Genomic DNA, 16,982 nt, shown 5'->3' on the forward strand with positions numbered 1-16,982 from the left:
TAAATGACTGAAAATAATGTGCAAACAATAATAGGGCACAGAAAATGGCCTATTTATCCTGATTATACAAGTGAGGTTATTTAACAGACTGATTTGGGATGAAGAGTTCAAGGATGTTAATACTCAAAGATATTTTACTCAAAAAAATAAATTGCCTCTCCTGTTCATTACTACTGAGTAAAAAGGTGAATATTTTACCATAACCTAGTAATTATATGGACAGACACAATCAACAAAATCTAGCAATCCTGCACTAATAATAGTGGTATGGTTTTGTAAAATATTATAAAATTTACTAAGAGAAAGAATCTACACTATGCAGGGAGTAAAATTATAAGATGAAGAAATGGCAACCAAGCTGATTTGCTTCAAGTACTTTTCAGCTTTTTTTTTGGAAGGGTATATCAACCTCAGTGTAATATAGATTCCACATTCTTTTTTTGTTTGTTTGTTTGTTTGTTTGGCTGGTTTTTTTTGAGACAGGGATTCTCTGTAGCTTTGGAGCCTATCCTGGAACTAGCTCTTGTTGACCAGGCTGGCCTCAAAGTTAGAGATCCGTCTGCCTCTACCTCTGCCTCTGCACCATCCTCCAGTCCGAATACTGGGACTAAAGGCATTCGCCACCACTGCCCAGCCAAGATTCTACATTTCTAACTGGATAATATTGCTGACTACCAGCTACTTCATGTCAAAGTTATGGTGAAAGGAGATGAGAAAGAAACAGACAAATTAGTTCAAGTCTAGAGAAGTGGACTTCGAAGCCAATTATCTACTAAATCCCGTGTTTCTGACTTTCAAAACACTTGTACAACTTTACAGCTATCATGAACTCTGGAGAGGTAAAACAACTAGGGACATAGTGTCTGGCTGTCATCAGCTTTGATTAAAAAAAATCAAAATATGGCCTATTTGAAACAAAGAAAATGCAGTCAATATGGGGCAAATAGGCAAAAAAAAATTGGCATTTTCTTTGTCATTTCAATCACTGAACAGTTTAGAAAACTGTAGTTAGAATACACAAGCATTTACTTTCCAAAGAAATAACACATCACACTTTACTATTCCTTAGAATTCCTTGTAGTGGATATTCACACTATCTCTTAATCACATTGGCCCACTAAATGCTCATTTCCCTTACCTTGTGTCCTTGTCGTCCCGGTTCACCAATTTCTCCTTTTGCCCCTTTATGACCCTAACAAACATAAAAAAAAAATAAAAACACAAATAAATAAAGCTGCATTGGGTTTGATGTCAAAAGCGGCCAGAAGGCTCCTAAAATTGTTCTGCCTCTCTAAATTTGTGTTAAAATACTATGAAAAAAGATTATGTCACAAAGCACAACACTGCCTTGGAAGCTTTAATAGCACCATGTACACCATGTGACTCATGTATATAATAGGCATCAGCTTTATTTATTCATTTATCAGGAGGATAACACTCCTCTAGACTAACACCTGCTCTGCCAGTCAGTTCAGCAGCAAGGTGATGCTCACCTTGGCTTCCAGTTTCCCCAGCTTCCCCACCAAAGTTAGCTTTGAAAGTCTCCAGCACAAGAAACTTAACCCTTTCAGAAGCTGCCCAGCTATCCCTTGCTCCCAGATAACCACACTGAAATCTCGTTTGCCTGCTCTATAGCCAGCTCCTTCCATGAGGTAGAGGAAGGGCTGGCATGAGAGTAGGTGTCTCAGAGGCAGCATTACTTCCTTCCTCCCTGGGAAGTGTGAAAGAGAAGGGGCAAAGAGTGAAAACAAAAGCTGCACCGCAGCAGGGGATTGGGGGTCCCAGCTGTGCCAATCTCACATGGGCTGGGAACAGTAACACCCAGCAAACTGTGAGACAAGTTCTCAAATTAGGTCTGCTGGAACTTCCACCTCTTGTAGTGATCATGTGTTTGCACTTTTACAAATCAAGCTTGTCTGAAGATCAGAGTGCAGAGATAAGCCACTAGAGGCCAGGGAGGGGTGGCATACACCTTTACTCCCAGGACTCATGAGAAAGAAGCAGACGAATCTTTGTGAGTTCAAGACCACCCTGGGCTACACGAGACTGAATCAGTCTAAAAGAAACAGAGTTTCACGCAAAGGTGATCTCAGCCCTTGGGATCACAGGGCTTTAATCCCAGCACTAGGGAGGTGGAGACAGGAGTAATATGGCTGGGTGGAGAGAGGAATACAGGCAGGAGGAAAGGGGGACTCATTGCAGGCTGAGGTGCAATCTAGACAGTGTGAGGAGACAGTCATTGGACAGGATCGCCCTTTATGTCTGAGCAATGGTAGAGGTGAGAACTCTCTAGTGGCTGACTGCTCTGTTCCTCTGCTCTCTCAGCTTTCACCCCCTAACATCTGACTCTGAGATTTTATTATTAAGACCAATTAGAATTCCTTCTACAGCCTCTCTCTGGTGTTTTGGAAAAATAAGTCACCTCCCATATAAGTCTAACCCTTCCACAGCATTGCAATTGAGAGAATTCGCCAAACTGCAATTATAGAAAACCCTTTGGAAACCTGTGCCTCTCAGCCCAGCGTCTTCCAATCATAGCAGAGCAAGAAGGGTCTGGAATTTCTCAAAATCACTTCAAATTCAGAGAATGGAGGGGAAAACAATTGTTTTCTTTTTTTTTTCAAAATAGACATTTTTAAGTATCATGATGGCAAAGTAAGAGAAAGAACCTTCAGGAAAATCTATTCTGCACAGGTCCCCCAATTATTTTTTTTTACCATGACATTCTCAAATTCTCATCTACACAGTGTATATGCACAGTCTCCCCCCACATCCATACCTCCATTTTCCCCTATAGAAGACAAACATCCAGTCCTGGATTTCATGTTCAAGTTTCCTGGCCCAGTGCATGCTGGGAGCATTTCCTCGCTAACTACAGACATTCTATAACTGAACACTTGCACCTCGGTAGGGGCACTAGTTAGATTTTCCAGGCTGAATTTGTGCCACAGACAGAAAGAGCAATGGCAGACTTGACTAATCTAACCAAGACCAGTGGTTAGATGTTGCCACTCTTTAAAGGAATGGAATTCTTCTTACCCGCATGCCTGGAAGGCCTGGGTATCCAGAGCGACCTGGTGGGCAGGAATTGGGGCACTGACAAAGAGAGGGAGAGAGGTAAACTAGAGCACCTACTTTGTGAAAATGAGAAATATTTTTTCAAGGAGTCCAGCTACAGAGTCCCAAGGCAATCATAAACATTAAACAACTCTGAATATCCCTTTCCTTTGTTTTTCTTTTAACTTTATAGAAAAGCATGGAGAATTCAACAGTCATCCTGCCATGTGCTCCTCTTCCACATGTTACATGTAAACATTTTATCGTATTTATTTCAGATCTAATAAAAGAAATGAAATTCTTTAGACAGTAGACTGTAGCAGGACCTTGTCTGGCCTCTTCCTTCTCTGCTGAAACAGCGCCATCCTGAGGTCACAGCCTTTCACCATAGACCAAAACTCCATGAGTGTGGTTTGCCATTGTTGACTACTCATCTAGACATAAAACATCTCCCGAAACTGGAGTACTCCCATGGGAAATCACACCTTGGGCATAGAGCCAAAGGCGTGAACAGAAACAGTGACCCTTCTCCAGTGAAAACCCTTGTGTGAGAGAACAGTCCACACGGCTCTGCCATCCAGGTTAAAGGAGAACAAGCAAATTCCAGTCAGATCATTTGAAAGACAGCTCATCTGAAGACCACACGGTCTTTAAAACTATTACGTTGTACACACGTATAAAACACCACGATTAAACTCATTGTTTTATATTAATAGATACTAATAAGAAAGAGTTACAAACCATATTGTAATCAAAGGAAAAATCTTACCAATGGGTCTCCATCATGAAATCCAATTGTTCCCTAAAGTAAGTAAAATAAAAAAAATTGAAAATAAAACTAGATGATTTACTCTAAGTTATGAATGATAGAAATTTCAAAATCTATTTTGTAATATATAACAAGGGTGCAAAACTATAATAAGGGTATTGATTTTATGAAATACAAGGAAAAATAGAAGAATGTATGTTAATATTTGAAGATTTATTGATGGGTGATTCCTTCAAAGATCCCTAAACTATAGTTGGTTAACTCTTTGGGGAGATGAAATAACTGACAGTGTAGAAAGTGGGGAATTCTGGCACATGAATGAAAATATAGAGTATCACATACTTAAACTATTGTTTTGATTTCAACTTTGAAAAACTTAGCAAGAACTAATTCGCATGAAAATGCTTCTTCTCATGTCAACGTTTTAAGCTCTTAAGAAATCACAACTATCAAAAAGCTGTAAACAAATAAGACCTCTCTGGGAAAGCATCCTTTAGATTATTGTGGTTCCTCTATGTTTCTGGTTGTAAAATGAAACAGACTGAGTAGATTAAAATGAAAAAGAAAAGAGAAGAAAAACACAGTAGCCATTTTGGAAATGCAGAACAATGACTTTATAAATATTTCCATGTTTGCTTCTAGGACTAGTTCCCGTTCAGATACGAAAGAAATTTAAGGTGGAAATTACTTACACTGGGTCCTGGGGGGCCAGGGGGGCCAGGTGGTCCTCTTTTCCCAGGGTCACCCTAGGCCATTTCAAAATAGAGACACAGTAGTTACACAAGATTCAGAATACAGTTCATAAAACCAAGGAGCCATGAGAGAAAGGCATTGCTAGAAAGTCAAGCAGAACTCAGGCAGGCGTGAGCCTACCACCAAAACCCGATTAGTTATCCAACACCAGGCAAACAAAGAAATTCTGGTCTTACCATGGTAGAGAACAAAGCAAAGAAAGACATGGAAAGGGGGCACAGATTTCGAGTCAGCTATCTATAGCGTTATCCCTCTACCTACTTGAAACACAGATCAGAAATCCCATGGATTGATCCAGTTGGTTTACAGAACAGAGTAGCTGGTATTGCTAGTGTTATTCAGATAATTAAAGCAAAAGAAAGCACGGACCCAGCCCTAAATTGAGAGTGGAAGACCCATCTCTGCAACCCCTAGTCTGAGCTATCACTGAACTCTTGCAATGGACAGTGAAGCAAGGATAGCTAAATTAAAATAATCCATTCAGATGAAAAGGGGTTCAAATTACTCTGAATGCCCTATTTTTACTATTGGTACATCTTATTTCTTAATATTTTACATAAAAAGTCAAAAACATCATAATTATTTTAAATATGCAATCATAATTCATTCATTTGTAACATATATGTAAGTAACTTTGCATACAGGAAACACATGTATAGAGCAAGAAAGATACATGGCATTTGACTCCTCCCCTCAATGAGATTATAATTTCTTAGCTTCTCATATCAATTTTTAAGTGTTTATAGAATATCACACAAAACACTTTTTATCAACAGTTTTCTCAGTCAATTTCAGTTTCTTTCTATTCAATTAGAATAAAATCCTGGCTATAATTTAATGCTTCTAGTATGGTATTTATAGTGATAACTGAGTGATATTGTTTAATTTCATATGGATAATTTAACAGAAAAGACACTGGATCCCAATCCTAGATGAAAGTGTAATAATGGGATGATATCTTTAACTTGAAACTCAATTTGCTGCAGGTTAGGAAGAAATGCTTAACTGGAATAAAATTCACCTACAGTATTGGGAATTTCAGGGGGAGATGCACAGTGACCCCACTGCCTGCAACAGTAGCACCTTCTTTCAAAGGATCAAATGTCAACCAAAAGGCACCATGGTACTTACACTAGGTCCTACACGGCCAAGTTCTCCAGGAAGTCCTGTGGTCCCAGGAGGACCCTGAAGTCAACAAATCAAAGGGACAATCAATCTGATTTGTAATAGTGTTTACAGTCTATCATAAATGATATGAAAACTGATAAAGAACCGACTTAGAATCACCCATCTTTTCTCATGCTGGCTTGCAGTGAGACAATAATTCATTTAACAAAACTGGTTAGAGTAGTAGGTATAGGGTTAGGTCAGACTTTTAGAAATAGAGTATTTTCTAGAATGTGTAAAACTATAAACAATAAAATGATACTTACAGGGGGTCCTGGAATGCCACGGCCCTAAAAGATCAAAATAAAAATATTTATGGCTTGAGGTTTGAACATCATATAAACATAGTCATCGACATGGCTCAATGCACAAGAAGCTGAAACTCTTACACTGTGTAAATAGACAAGCAGTGCTCACTGGAAAGCCCTGGACGGTGGAAGCAATATCACTCTACCTCAGACAAAGCCAGGAGTTTGTTTCCGTCCCTGAAGCCTTGCTTTGATTCTATGCTTACCAGTACTGTTTTGCTAAGGATTTTTAAAAGAAAATCAATAACGAAGCCTTCTATGCTCGCCCTGACTCACAGAAGAAGCTATGTATGCTCGCCCTGACTCACAGAAGAAGCTATGTGTGCTCGCCCTGACTCACAGAAGAAGCTATGTGTGCTCGCCATCACTCACAGAAGAAGCTATGTGTGCTCGCCCTCACTCACAGAGGCACATCACAACCAGATAGTCTAAAGATTTTCTTCATCTGTATAAGAAACCTGTATTTAAGACAACACAGCTTTATAGGTTGTAATAATGGTATTTACACATTCCTATAAACAAGCTGTTGGCACAGAAAGACAAAGGAGTAACACCTTTTTTCAGTAATATGGACTGGCTCCATGGGTAAGAGAGCTATTGCTCTTACGGACGTCCTGAGCCCTGCCCAACATTAGGCAGCTCACATCCCCTTCAATTCCAAATCCAGGCAATCCAGTGCCTTCTGGTTTTGAAGAGACTTGCATGAGCAGAGTACACATAAACTCATGCAGGCTTATGCACATGCACAAATAAAAATATTTTGAAAACAGATGTACCCCTTTTAACAAGTATGACTATATTTCTGCACAGTCACTTTAATAGATATTTAAATTAAATTGATAATACTTCTCATAATGGGATCTTTATGGAATATACTATTTGGTTTTAAAGATCATGATTTGACTCTCCCTTTCCTCTGTCCTTCATATCCCTTTATTCACGCCAGACTATTTCAGGCTGAAGCCACATCTTACTTATCCTCCCCTCGCAATTCCCAGTGCAGAGTCTTGTATACAACAAACTCCAGCAAGCCAGAAAACGGGTGCTACTGGAGGTGAGCATGGAGAGCATACCAAATCAGTCTTGGAAAGACAAACATCACTTTTTTTTAAAGTTGTTGTATTCTAGATTTTTATAGAGAATTATACAAATAATATTTATATTGTAATGCATTTATAATATAATAATATATTATTATATAATAGTTATATGTTTGTATACATGATGCAAAAATAAAACTATCACAGGGGACCAAGACAACCAATAAAAAAGAGAAAGGTTGATAAAAAGGAAGCAAAGAAAGGAGATCAAATGGGGAGAGGACACAGAATGATGAAAACAGCAAGAAAGGAGAACAGAGCCGAGTCCTCCTGCACGCGAAGAGATACCACTGCGCTTCTCTGGTGAAGAACACATCTGTTGAGCAACAGCTCATCTGGATATACAGCTGTGAGGGGCGTGACGCATCATGAGACTTACACTAGACCACACTTGGACCTTTGCTCAATGGTTCCTAGCACTGAGGCAGAAGCGCCAGACGCAGCTAAGCATTGTGGTTCACACCTCAGGAGGATCACTGCAAGACTAAATCCTGCCTGGGCTACATAAGAGTAAGACTCACTCCTTCTGTCTCCAAAGAAAATCACTTTGAGAAACCCCACCTGATAGGGACGCCTGCTTTATCCCATACCTTTGACCTTTTGTGGCCGCAATAGTGTACTTACTATCCCAATGGCTCATAGGCCCTTTGTTGTGTGTATTATGTAGGAAACTGCGTTACATTTTTCTTCCCACTGGAAGAATTTTTATCTAAATATAGGTTTTCAGTTTTGTTGCTTTCTCGCTACTAGTACTTACCGGAAAACCACGAGATCCAGGTACACCAGGTTCTCCCTAAAAAAAAAATAAATAAAACCAGTTTCACTGTTCTTCTTTCTTTGAAGCATGAATATGAATATAAGAAAACTGAATAGATACCGAAATCTTTAATCCAGCCTACTAGATGTTCAGCGTTTCAGTTGATTCGCAAACTTTCTCTTGAGGTGTTTTCATTGGCATTTGAGGACACTATATAATTAACACCAAGAGGCTAACTTACTTTTTGTCCCCTTGGTCCAACAGAGCCAGGGGATCCATCAGGTCCTGTTAATCCCTAATGAAGCAAGAAAATGATGTTAGCACTGTCGTAATAGCCTAGAAAAACCACTGGGCAGATTTTTTTTTTTATTTTACTAATTAACTGTAGGTTGGTTTGCACATGGATAGCACAAGTATTTATCAAGTAACACTTTCGAACATATCCTTATTTAAAACCCTTTACATGGGATCTGCTTTTGACTTCTCATTTTTTTTTGAAAATTTTATGATTTGGTAACTGCAGTGCCCACAAGTTCAATAACTTAGTGAAATTTTGAAATCTCTGCTTTGAGAAAATGCAGTGTCTTCAGTTTTCTCCAGTTGAGTCTGATGGGCTTTGATTCTGCCCCTTTGCTATGTTTATGTGTCTACTTTACTTCACCTACAAAATAAAAATATTGTATGTCTTCCTAGATGTGGGTCAATAATGTTTTGAAAGCTAATGCAATGTTTTCTTAGAATAAATTAAAGACAAATAATTTTATTATTACTTAGAGCCACCTTATACCCTCCAGCCATCTTCTAGCAACGACTTAGTAAAGAATATTAACTTTTGATTAAAAAAAAACTTGAAAGCATTCATTTTCCTTATTAAAACATGTAACAATGTATGTTATCTGCTGGGTATAGCTTAAGCCTAGTATATATGTCTAGTGATCATATCCCATTCTAAGATGTATTAAATGTACTTTCTATCTATTCTTTTCTATTAATAATTATTTAATCATCTTATTAAATATAAAAGTAGAGAGATGAAACCATAATAATACTGTATGCAGGCCACATTTTCCACATTTGACAGATAAATTTCAGTTTTTACTATTTTTCTGTTTAATCCAGATATTTTCAGATGCTGTCTATGTAATGTTATCTTGAAATTCTATTTTCCTAAAGATAAAAATATGTGTGTATATATGCGTATGTGTATTTATGTATACATGCATATAAATATCTCATAAAGTCTATATCATCAGGAGTCTGAGGTGAGAAAGCTATTAGTTCAAAGCCAGTTGCGGCTACATTCAAGTTGTTTGGCTGCTATAAAGCAAGACCATGTCTCGGCAAAATAGGAAAGAGTGGAGAGAAGATGAGAAACAGGAGGGGGAATGAGAGAGAGAGGAAAGAGAAAAGAGAGAAGAGGAGACAAAAGAAAAAGGAGGAGAAAGGACTCCATACTTAATAGAGTCCTAGCACATTGCCCCTTGGCATCTAACACAGTCAATGCATGATGAATGAACACTTTACATTTTGGTTCACCTTTTGGGTAGAAGGGTCCTTCTATGTCCTCTTTGATTATTTGGCCCAGCTCTGACCCTACCTACTGCTGCAGGTTTGTGCACATTGCTTAGCTATACAGTACTCTAATGCTATTCCTCATTCAGACAGGTCCCTACAAACAAACATCTGGGTATTAACCACAGCCTGACACTTCTTTGCCTCCTCAGATTTCTTCAATGAACACTGACCTTTCAGAATAATGTCTTAACCAACTACTCCTGCTGGGACACATATCCCATTGAAAGGGAAAAAAGCATTTAACATCATGCCTGTCTGGTATCATATAATTTAACCACATTCCTATGTGCACCTGTCTCGTGTGGTTCCTGTAAGAATTAAATACTGTTTACAGAGCTTTCTGGGCACTCTGCAACAAACATCACTTGCCACAACCTCTCTATCGAGTATTATCCATAAGAGTAACACAGCTGTCCTTTGGGTGTAAGGCTCTGGCTTCTCTATTCTATATAAATACAAAAGAAAAGAAGACCAGGCGTCGATAGGTGGGAAGAGAGACTGGAAATACATGAACACACACAGCATGCACAATTTTCAAAATCCAATTTGCAATAAAACCCTCTAAATCTAACTTCAAAGAAATTACAGAGAAAAATCTCTCCAGTGGCAGGGGGAACTGCCTTTATATGGGTGTTTAGGCAGACAGAGCTTCATATAGAACAGGATTGGAGTTGTGCCCTGAGCCTTTTGATCACATTAGTCAGAAAATTCCTGTCCCCAGCATCCTGCCTCTTGCTTCCTTCCAGCACGCCAGCAGCTCAGCTACTGACAACAAAGTGTACTACTAGAAGCATAGCTGTAATGACAAACCTATCAAAATCCATTGCCCATGGGAAATGAAGTCACTTTCTCAGATTTGGACAAACATCATCCAATAATCATTTCAGAATCATCACCAAAAATATGTGTAACTTTCACTGTGAAATAAAGAGTAGAAGACAAAGAGATTGGACATCAATATCCCTGATATCACTGTCAAAAGAGTTCTTCCAAAGCTTTCTTACTGAGTGTTTTATTACCCAGAGGCTAGGCAGAGGCGCCCATGCCCTCTGAGGGAGCTATTACTCACTGTTATCAAAAATGTCCTTTCTCAATGACTGTGAAAGGCTCTAATGTCAACTCAATGAGAGAGCAGTAAGAAAACTTAACAGATCCAGAAGTCCTGATTGACCAAAAGAATGGTACTCAACTTCACACGGAAAAGCAAAAAACCCATGATAGCCAAAACAAGCCTATAAAATAAAAGAATTTCTGGAGGCATCACAATCCCTGATGTCAAACTCTACTATAGAGCTACAGTGCTGAAAGCAGCCTGGTATTGGCATAAAAACAGACAGGAGGAGCAATGGAATCAAATCAAAGACCCAGATATTAATCCACACACCTATGAACAGCTAATTTTTGACAAAGAAGCAAAAAATATCAAATGGAATAAAGAAAGCATATTTAACAAATGGTGCTGGCATAACTGGATATCACGTAGAAGAATGGACATAAATCCATATCTATCACCATGCATAAAACTCAAGTCCAAATGGATCAAAGACCTCAACATAAAGCCAGCCACACTGAACCTCATAGAAGAGAAAGTGGGAAGTACACTTGAATGCTTTGGCACAGGAGACCACTTCCTCAATATAACCCCAGTAGCACAGACACTGAGAGAAACAATTAATAAATGGGACCTCCTGAAACTGAAAAGCTTCTGTAAAGCAAAGGACACAGTCAACAAGACAAAACAACAGCCTGCAGAATGGGAAAAGATCTTCATCAACCCCACATCAAACAGAACTCCAAAATATACAAAGAACTCAAGAAATTGGTCATCCCCAAAAAGAGGAACATGGGATGTATTCACTCATATTTGGTTTCTAGCCATAAACCAAGGAGCCTCTAATTAGTGATCCTAGAGAAGCTAAATAAGGAGAACCCAAAGAAAAACATATAGGCATCCTCCTGAATATTAACCTTCAGCAAGCGATGAAAGGAGACAGAGACAGAGACCCACATTGGAGCACAGGACTGAAATCTCAAGGTCCAAATCAGGAGCAGAAGGAGAGAGAGCACGAGCAAGGAACTCAGGACCGCGAGGGGTGCACCCACACACTGAGACAATGGGGATGTTCTACTGGGAACTCACCAAGACCAGCTGACCTGGGTCTGGAAAAGCCTGGGATAAAACCGGACTCTCTGAACATAGCGGACAATGTGGACTACTGAGAACTCAAGAACAATGGCAATGGGTTTCTGATCCTACTGCACTCACTGGCTTTGTGGGAGCCTAGGCAGTTTGGATGCTCAACTTACTAGACCTGGATGGAGGTGGGGGTTCCTTGGACTTCCCACAGGACAGGGAACCCTGATTGCTTTTCGGGCTGAGGGGGGGGGGGGACTTAGTTGGGGGAGGGGAAGGGAAATGGGAGGCGGTGGAGGGGAAGAGACAGAAACCTTTAATAAATAAATAAATTTTAAAAAAAAGAAATTGGTCATCAAAAAAATCCAATAAAAAAATGGAATACAGACTTAAACAGAGAACTCTCAACAGAGGAATCTGAAACGGCTGAAAGACACTTAAGGAAATGCTCAACATCTTCAGAGAAATGCAAATTTAAACAACACTGGGATTCCATATTACACCCGTAAGAATAGCCAAGATCAAAAACACTGATGACAACTTATGCTGAAGAGGTTGTGGGATACAGGGAACACTCCTGCATTGCTGGTGGGAGTGCAAGCTGGTACAGCCTCTTTGGATATCAGTTTGGCGATTTCTCAGAAAATTAGGAAACAACCTTCCTCAAGTCCCAGCAATACCACTTTTGGGTATATATCCAAAGGATGTTCAATTGTGCCACAAGGACATGTGCTCAACTATGTTCATAGCAGCATTGTTTGTCATAGCCAGAACCTGGAAACAACCTAAATGCCCCTCGACTAAAGAATGGATAAGGAAAATGTGGTACATTTACACAATGGAGTACTACACAGCAGAAAAAAATAACGACATCTTGAATTTTACAGGCTAATGGATGGAGCTAGAAAATATCATTTTGAGTGAGGTAACCCAGACCCAGAAAGACAATTATCATATGTATTCACTCACAAGTGGTTTTTAAACATAAAGCAAAGAAAACCAGCCTACAAATCACAATCCCAGGGAACCTAGACAATCATGAGGACCTTAAGAGAGACATGAATCTAATCTACATGGAAAGTAGATCTCCTGAGTATATTGGGAGCATGGGGACCTTGGGAGAGGGTTGAAGGACAGGGGAGAGGCAGGGAGTGGAGCAGAGAAAAATGTAGAGCTCAATAAAAATTAAAAAAGAAGTCCTAAATGACTCTAATTCAAAAACTGAAGGAAATGCAACATTAAAATACTTACAAGCAATCACTGGGTGCCAATCATCAATAATTTTCAACCCTTACCGTATTACATGCCATTCTTCTTAGCTGGTAACTTGGGTACTAAAAATCCACTGCCACTCTTTTCCTCTACTCTTTCCATCCACCCATCTATTAAGAAGATGCTATCCAGCATATTCAGGGTGGTATGACTGCCAATGTATTAAGAAACTCATTTGTACCTGCTCGAGGTAGAACTGAGTTGCCAAAATGAATTCAATAAATATGAAAGTCTTTGTTGTCTTAGCACCTATGTAACTCTGGGTCTTTGAGGAAGTTATTTAACCTTATAATTTTTTTTATTTTCCTCTTTATTGGAAAAATAGCATTAGAACAACTTTCTTCTTAGGCTATGGTAAGGATGAAGGGAGAATATTTGTGACCATGCTTGAGAAAAATGCCCCAAGTATATGAAAATGCCACAGTAATTTTCTCTCAGATTGAGAAATGCCTAAGACACTGGCACATGTGTGAATTTTCTCCCTTTCCCACCTCTCTTTTCCTCTCTTTTGCTTTCTTCTTCTGTCCTTGGTTTCTTCTTATGGAACCCTTTAGAGATAGAAGTAATCATCTAACAAGCTCGTACAGCTTCCAGTATTGAAAATGGTGTCTTTTTTGCATCCTGTGCGTCTTTCCCACACTCTTGTCTATAAATATAGACAGAACAAACCAACCTGTAACTGTTTTCCTAGTCTACTACTACAAAATTCAGAACACTTTTGTTTGTTTGTCCAAATGGGAGCATAATTTAAAAAAAAAAAAGATTACTTACAATTTGAGATTAAGAAAAAAAAACTGTTAAGCAAGTTTCAAAAGCACCACTAAACTGAGGAACTACCTGGGCCATTATAGGCACCATGGTACAAACCTGTAATTCTACCACTTTGAGGAAGTATTGTGAATTCCAGGCCAGGCTGGGCTACACTGCAACACCTTAGACACATAAACAGACAGACAGACTGAGGGACACTGAATTCTAGCATTCGGACTGAATTGAAATTAAAGTTCAACAGGAAGACAAGATTTTAAATAAATTATTTATGTTTCTAGCACAATTTTTAAAATTTAATCTGAAATTTTCTCTTCCTCCAAAAGGAAAGTCTGGTTGAAATTTCAAAAAAAAAAAAATGTAGACAAGATCTCCTGAGTAAATTGGGAGCATGGGGACCTTGGGGGAGGGATTAAGGGGAGGGGAGAGGCAGGAAGGGGAGCAGAGAAGAATGTAGAGCTCAATAAAAAAAAAAACTAGTGAGGAAATCAACTGATACTATACTAGTAGTTGACCTAGTGGCCTGGCATTTAAGAAATAGCCTTACTAGGATCTGACAATTCCAAGTAATTCAATTTCAAAAATCTTGATAGCCAACAAGTTACATAATCTCACTTGTAGTATCCGAACATGAGTTGATATTATCCATACATTAATCCACAGGAGCTAGCTCATGTGTCGCCATATTTGAAATGTACACACACACACACACACACACACACTTTGAACTGTAAAACAAAGGGTGGCTCCTGACACACTAAATAATACACATATAGACATCTGCACCAAGTTAATCACAACAAAATACACATGTCAGAGTAACAACTAAAATCCAGCCAGTTGCTTCTCTCGTAACAATGGAGCTTTGTTTGTCACTGGCAAAAACTCTTGGAAATAGCAGGTATAGGTTTTGAGGTGCTGGCTTTCTTTAGAAAAGCCTTTGGGTTTTGCAAAACAAGTAAGGGATAGTTGATGGGAGAGAGACTTGAGGAACCTAGAAAGTAAATGCCATCTCTTTGCAACCCAGAGACAGACAAATGCCAAGTCCTGATGAAGGACCAAATCAGCTATGAGTAGTGGGCATGCTGAGAACTGGGACTACTTCACTCTGGGGAGGTATTATTTACCATATAACTGAGCATCTAACATCTCAAACCGATCCTTAGCTTCCTGTTTCCCAAGCTGAATTTTAAGTTTTTGTGTCTCTGTGTTGACCACTCCCTGCCCCTACTATATCCGTACACACTCCTCCACTCACTCTGAACAAATTTTCATTTTTTATATTACTGGGAACTGAAATACTTCCTGTTCTTTCCTACATCCATCTTGATTTCAGCCGGGGGTTTTTTTCTAATTTTTTTTTTGTTTTATTATTTCATGTGTTTTGCCTGCATGTACCCCTGTATCACATTCACGCTGTGTTCCCAGAGACCAGAAGAGAACCTCAGATCCCTTGGGATAGTTGTGAGCTGCCTTGTGGATACTGGGACTAGAATCCCCGACCGTCTGGATGAACAGTGCCAAAGCTCTTAACCACTGAGCCGTCACTGCAACTCCATCTTTCTAATTAATCCAGGGAGTTCCAGAGGAAAGCAGAGCTCATCTACTGTGAGACCTAGCCCTCCACTCACCAGAACCCACAAGCCGCCACCTTCCTCCCTATGCAGGCAGTGGAGGTGCGCGTTCATAGGGTGAATAGGGAGAGACTGTTGAGACGGGAACCCATAAATTCACCATTTTTCTGAGATGCCAAAGCTCTGTGCGGTGGAACCCTCCCATGACACTTTGCAGGGTACCACAGCATATCTCTCTCTCCTCTCTCTTTCCTCTCTCTCTCTCTCTCTCTCTCTCTCTCTCTCTCTCACACACACACACACACACACACACTCACTCAAACAGACACTCTCTCTCTTTCTCTCTCTCTCTCTCTCTCTCTCTCACACACACACACACACACACACACACTCACTCACACAGTCTCTCTCTCTCTCTCACACACACACACACACACACACACACTCACACAGTCTCTCTCTCTCTCTCTCTCTCTCTCTCCCCCCCCCCCCTCTCTCTCTCTCACACACACACACACTCTCTCTCTCTCTCTCTACTCACATCAGCGCCTGGTGTGCCTGGCTTGCCTGGCGCTCCTGGCTTGCCCGGGTCTCCAGGAGGACCCTAAGAAGGAGAGGCAGGGAAAGAAAACAAAGCAAATTTAAGATTCTCCAAACACACACGGGTACAAACATATCTCAAGGAAGGAGGTGAGGTGCCATGACGCCAGTCAACTTACCGGAGGGCCCACGGGACCCTTTGGACCTCGGTCACCCTGGAGACAGAGAAAAGAGTAAAAGCAATAGGTAAGCAAGAGTAAGTAGCTGGGGACCCACGGGACAGTCTCAGGCGTTCACACCCCAAAATTATGGAGCGAAGCCAGGATGAGGGCCTAAAGATGAAAGTTCATGCCCCATGGGGCAACAGGTCTAGGTCTCCTCTATAACAATCCCCAGGTTACAGTATCCAACCCCGAACTTTCACTGGCACCTCTTCTTGGGGGTGACAGGAAGGGGTCACGAGGTGCTTTCTAAAAACTCATCCAAAGCCAAAGAAGTATGGGAAAGGTCTGTCTTGTAGAACAAAGGAGATACAAACTTACATCAATGCCATCTATGCCCGGAACTCCAGGAGGCCCAGGAGGCCCTGGAGGCCCCTGCTCACCAGGAGGACCTCTCTGCCAAAAACAACGCACAGGGATTAATGAAGAACACTGTGCACCATCGAGAGCAACCGAGCAAAATCTTGCCACCCCTCCATCCCCACACACCCCGACAAGAACGCCTCTCTGATGGGATAAGTTTTAGAACCAAAATATAGTGTGTTTCCACCTCCTATGAGATACACTGTCCATGGTGGAGTAGAATTAATGCCTACAAATAGAAGTTCGCTTGGCACCACTTTCTCAGAAGGCTTCAGAAAGACAGAAATTGCGAAGAAGAAGCGGGTATCTAACGTTCCCCCAACAGAAACTAAGAAATGACTATGGGGGTCATTGATAGCGTCACTGCAGGTCAGTCTTGTCTCGAATGGAGCAGGTCAGGCTCGAGCAGTCCCGGGACAAACAGTTTCTTTACAGCTGCAAGCCTTTCTTTGTCCAGTAGACTGGGAGCTCGCTGCGTGCGTGGGGGTAAGGGGGGGGGGGGATTTAGGTTTGGGAGGTATGGCTTGGTAGAGCCCTGAATTCAGGAACCTGACTTTGTTTCACATGACACTCCCTGACAATAGGTGTTTGCGCCTTGCTTCCAAAGTTACACAAATTTCAGAA

The 16,982-nt window shown here is 40.4% G+C and overlaps 1 protein-coding gene across 1 annotated transcript in view; it reads right to left on the bottom strand.

Moving 5' to 3' along the window:
• The window catches only part of Col9a1 (collagen type IX alpha 1 chain), an 80,342-nt gene that overhangs the window by 45,376 nt on the left and 17,984 nt on the right, over positions 1–16,982 (bottom strand). Inside the window, exons 8-18 of the mRNA XM_041656223.1 lie at positions 16,317–16,391; positions 15,954–15,989; positions 15,776–15,838; positions 8,153–8,206; positions 7,912–7,947; positions 6,013–6,036; positions 5,711–5,764; positions 4,519–4,572; positions 3,827–3,859; positions 3,040–3,096; positions 1,139–1,192 (exon numbers count right to left, since the gene is read on the bottom strand). Of these exons, the coding sequence (XP_041512157.1) occupies positions 1,139–1,192; positions 3,040–3,096; positions 3,827–3,859; positions 4,519–4,572; positions 5,711–5,764; positions 6,013–6,036; positions 7,912–7,947; positions 8,153–8,206; positions 15,776–15,838; positions 15,954–15,989; positions 16,317–16,391 (540 nt within the window). The remainder of the gene's footprint in view (positions 1–1,138; positions 1,193–3,039; positions 3,097–3,826; positions 3,860–4,518; positions 4,573–5,710; positions 5,765–6,012; positions 6,037–7,911; positions 7,948–8,152; positions 8,207–15,775; positions 15,839–15,953; positions 15,990–16,316; positions 16,392–16,982) is intronic.

The sequence above is a fragment of the Microtus oregoni genome, unplaced genomic scaffold (genome assembly GCF_018167655.1).
Source record: "Microtus oregoni isolate MIOR12 unplaced genomic scaffold, Mior012 000007F_ref0000211, whole genome shotgun sequence".
NCBI classification, from domain to species: domain Eukaryota; kingdom Metazoa; phylum Chordata; class Mammalia; order Rodentia; family Cricetidae; genus Microtus; species Microtus oregoni.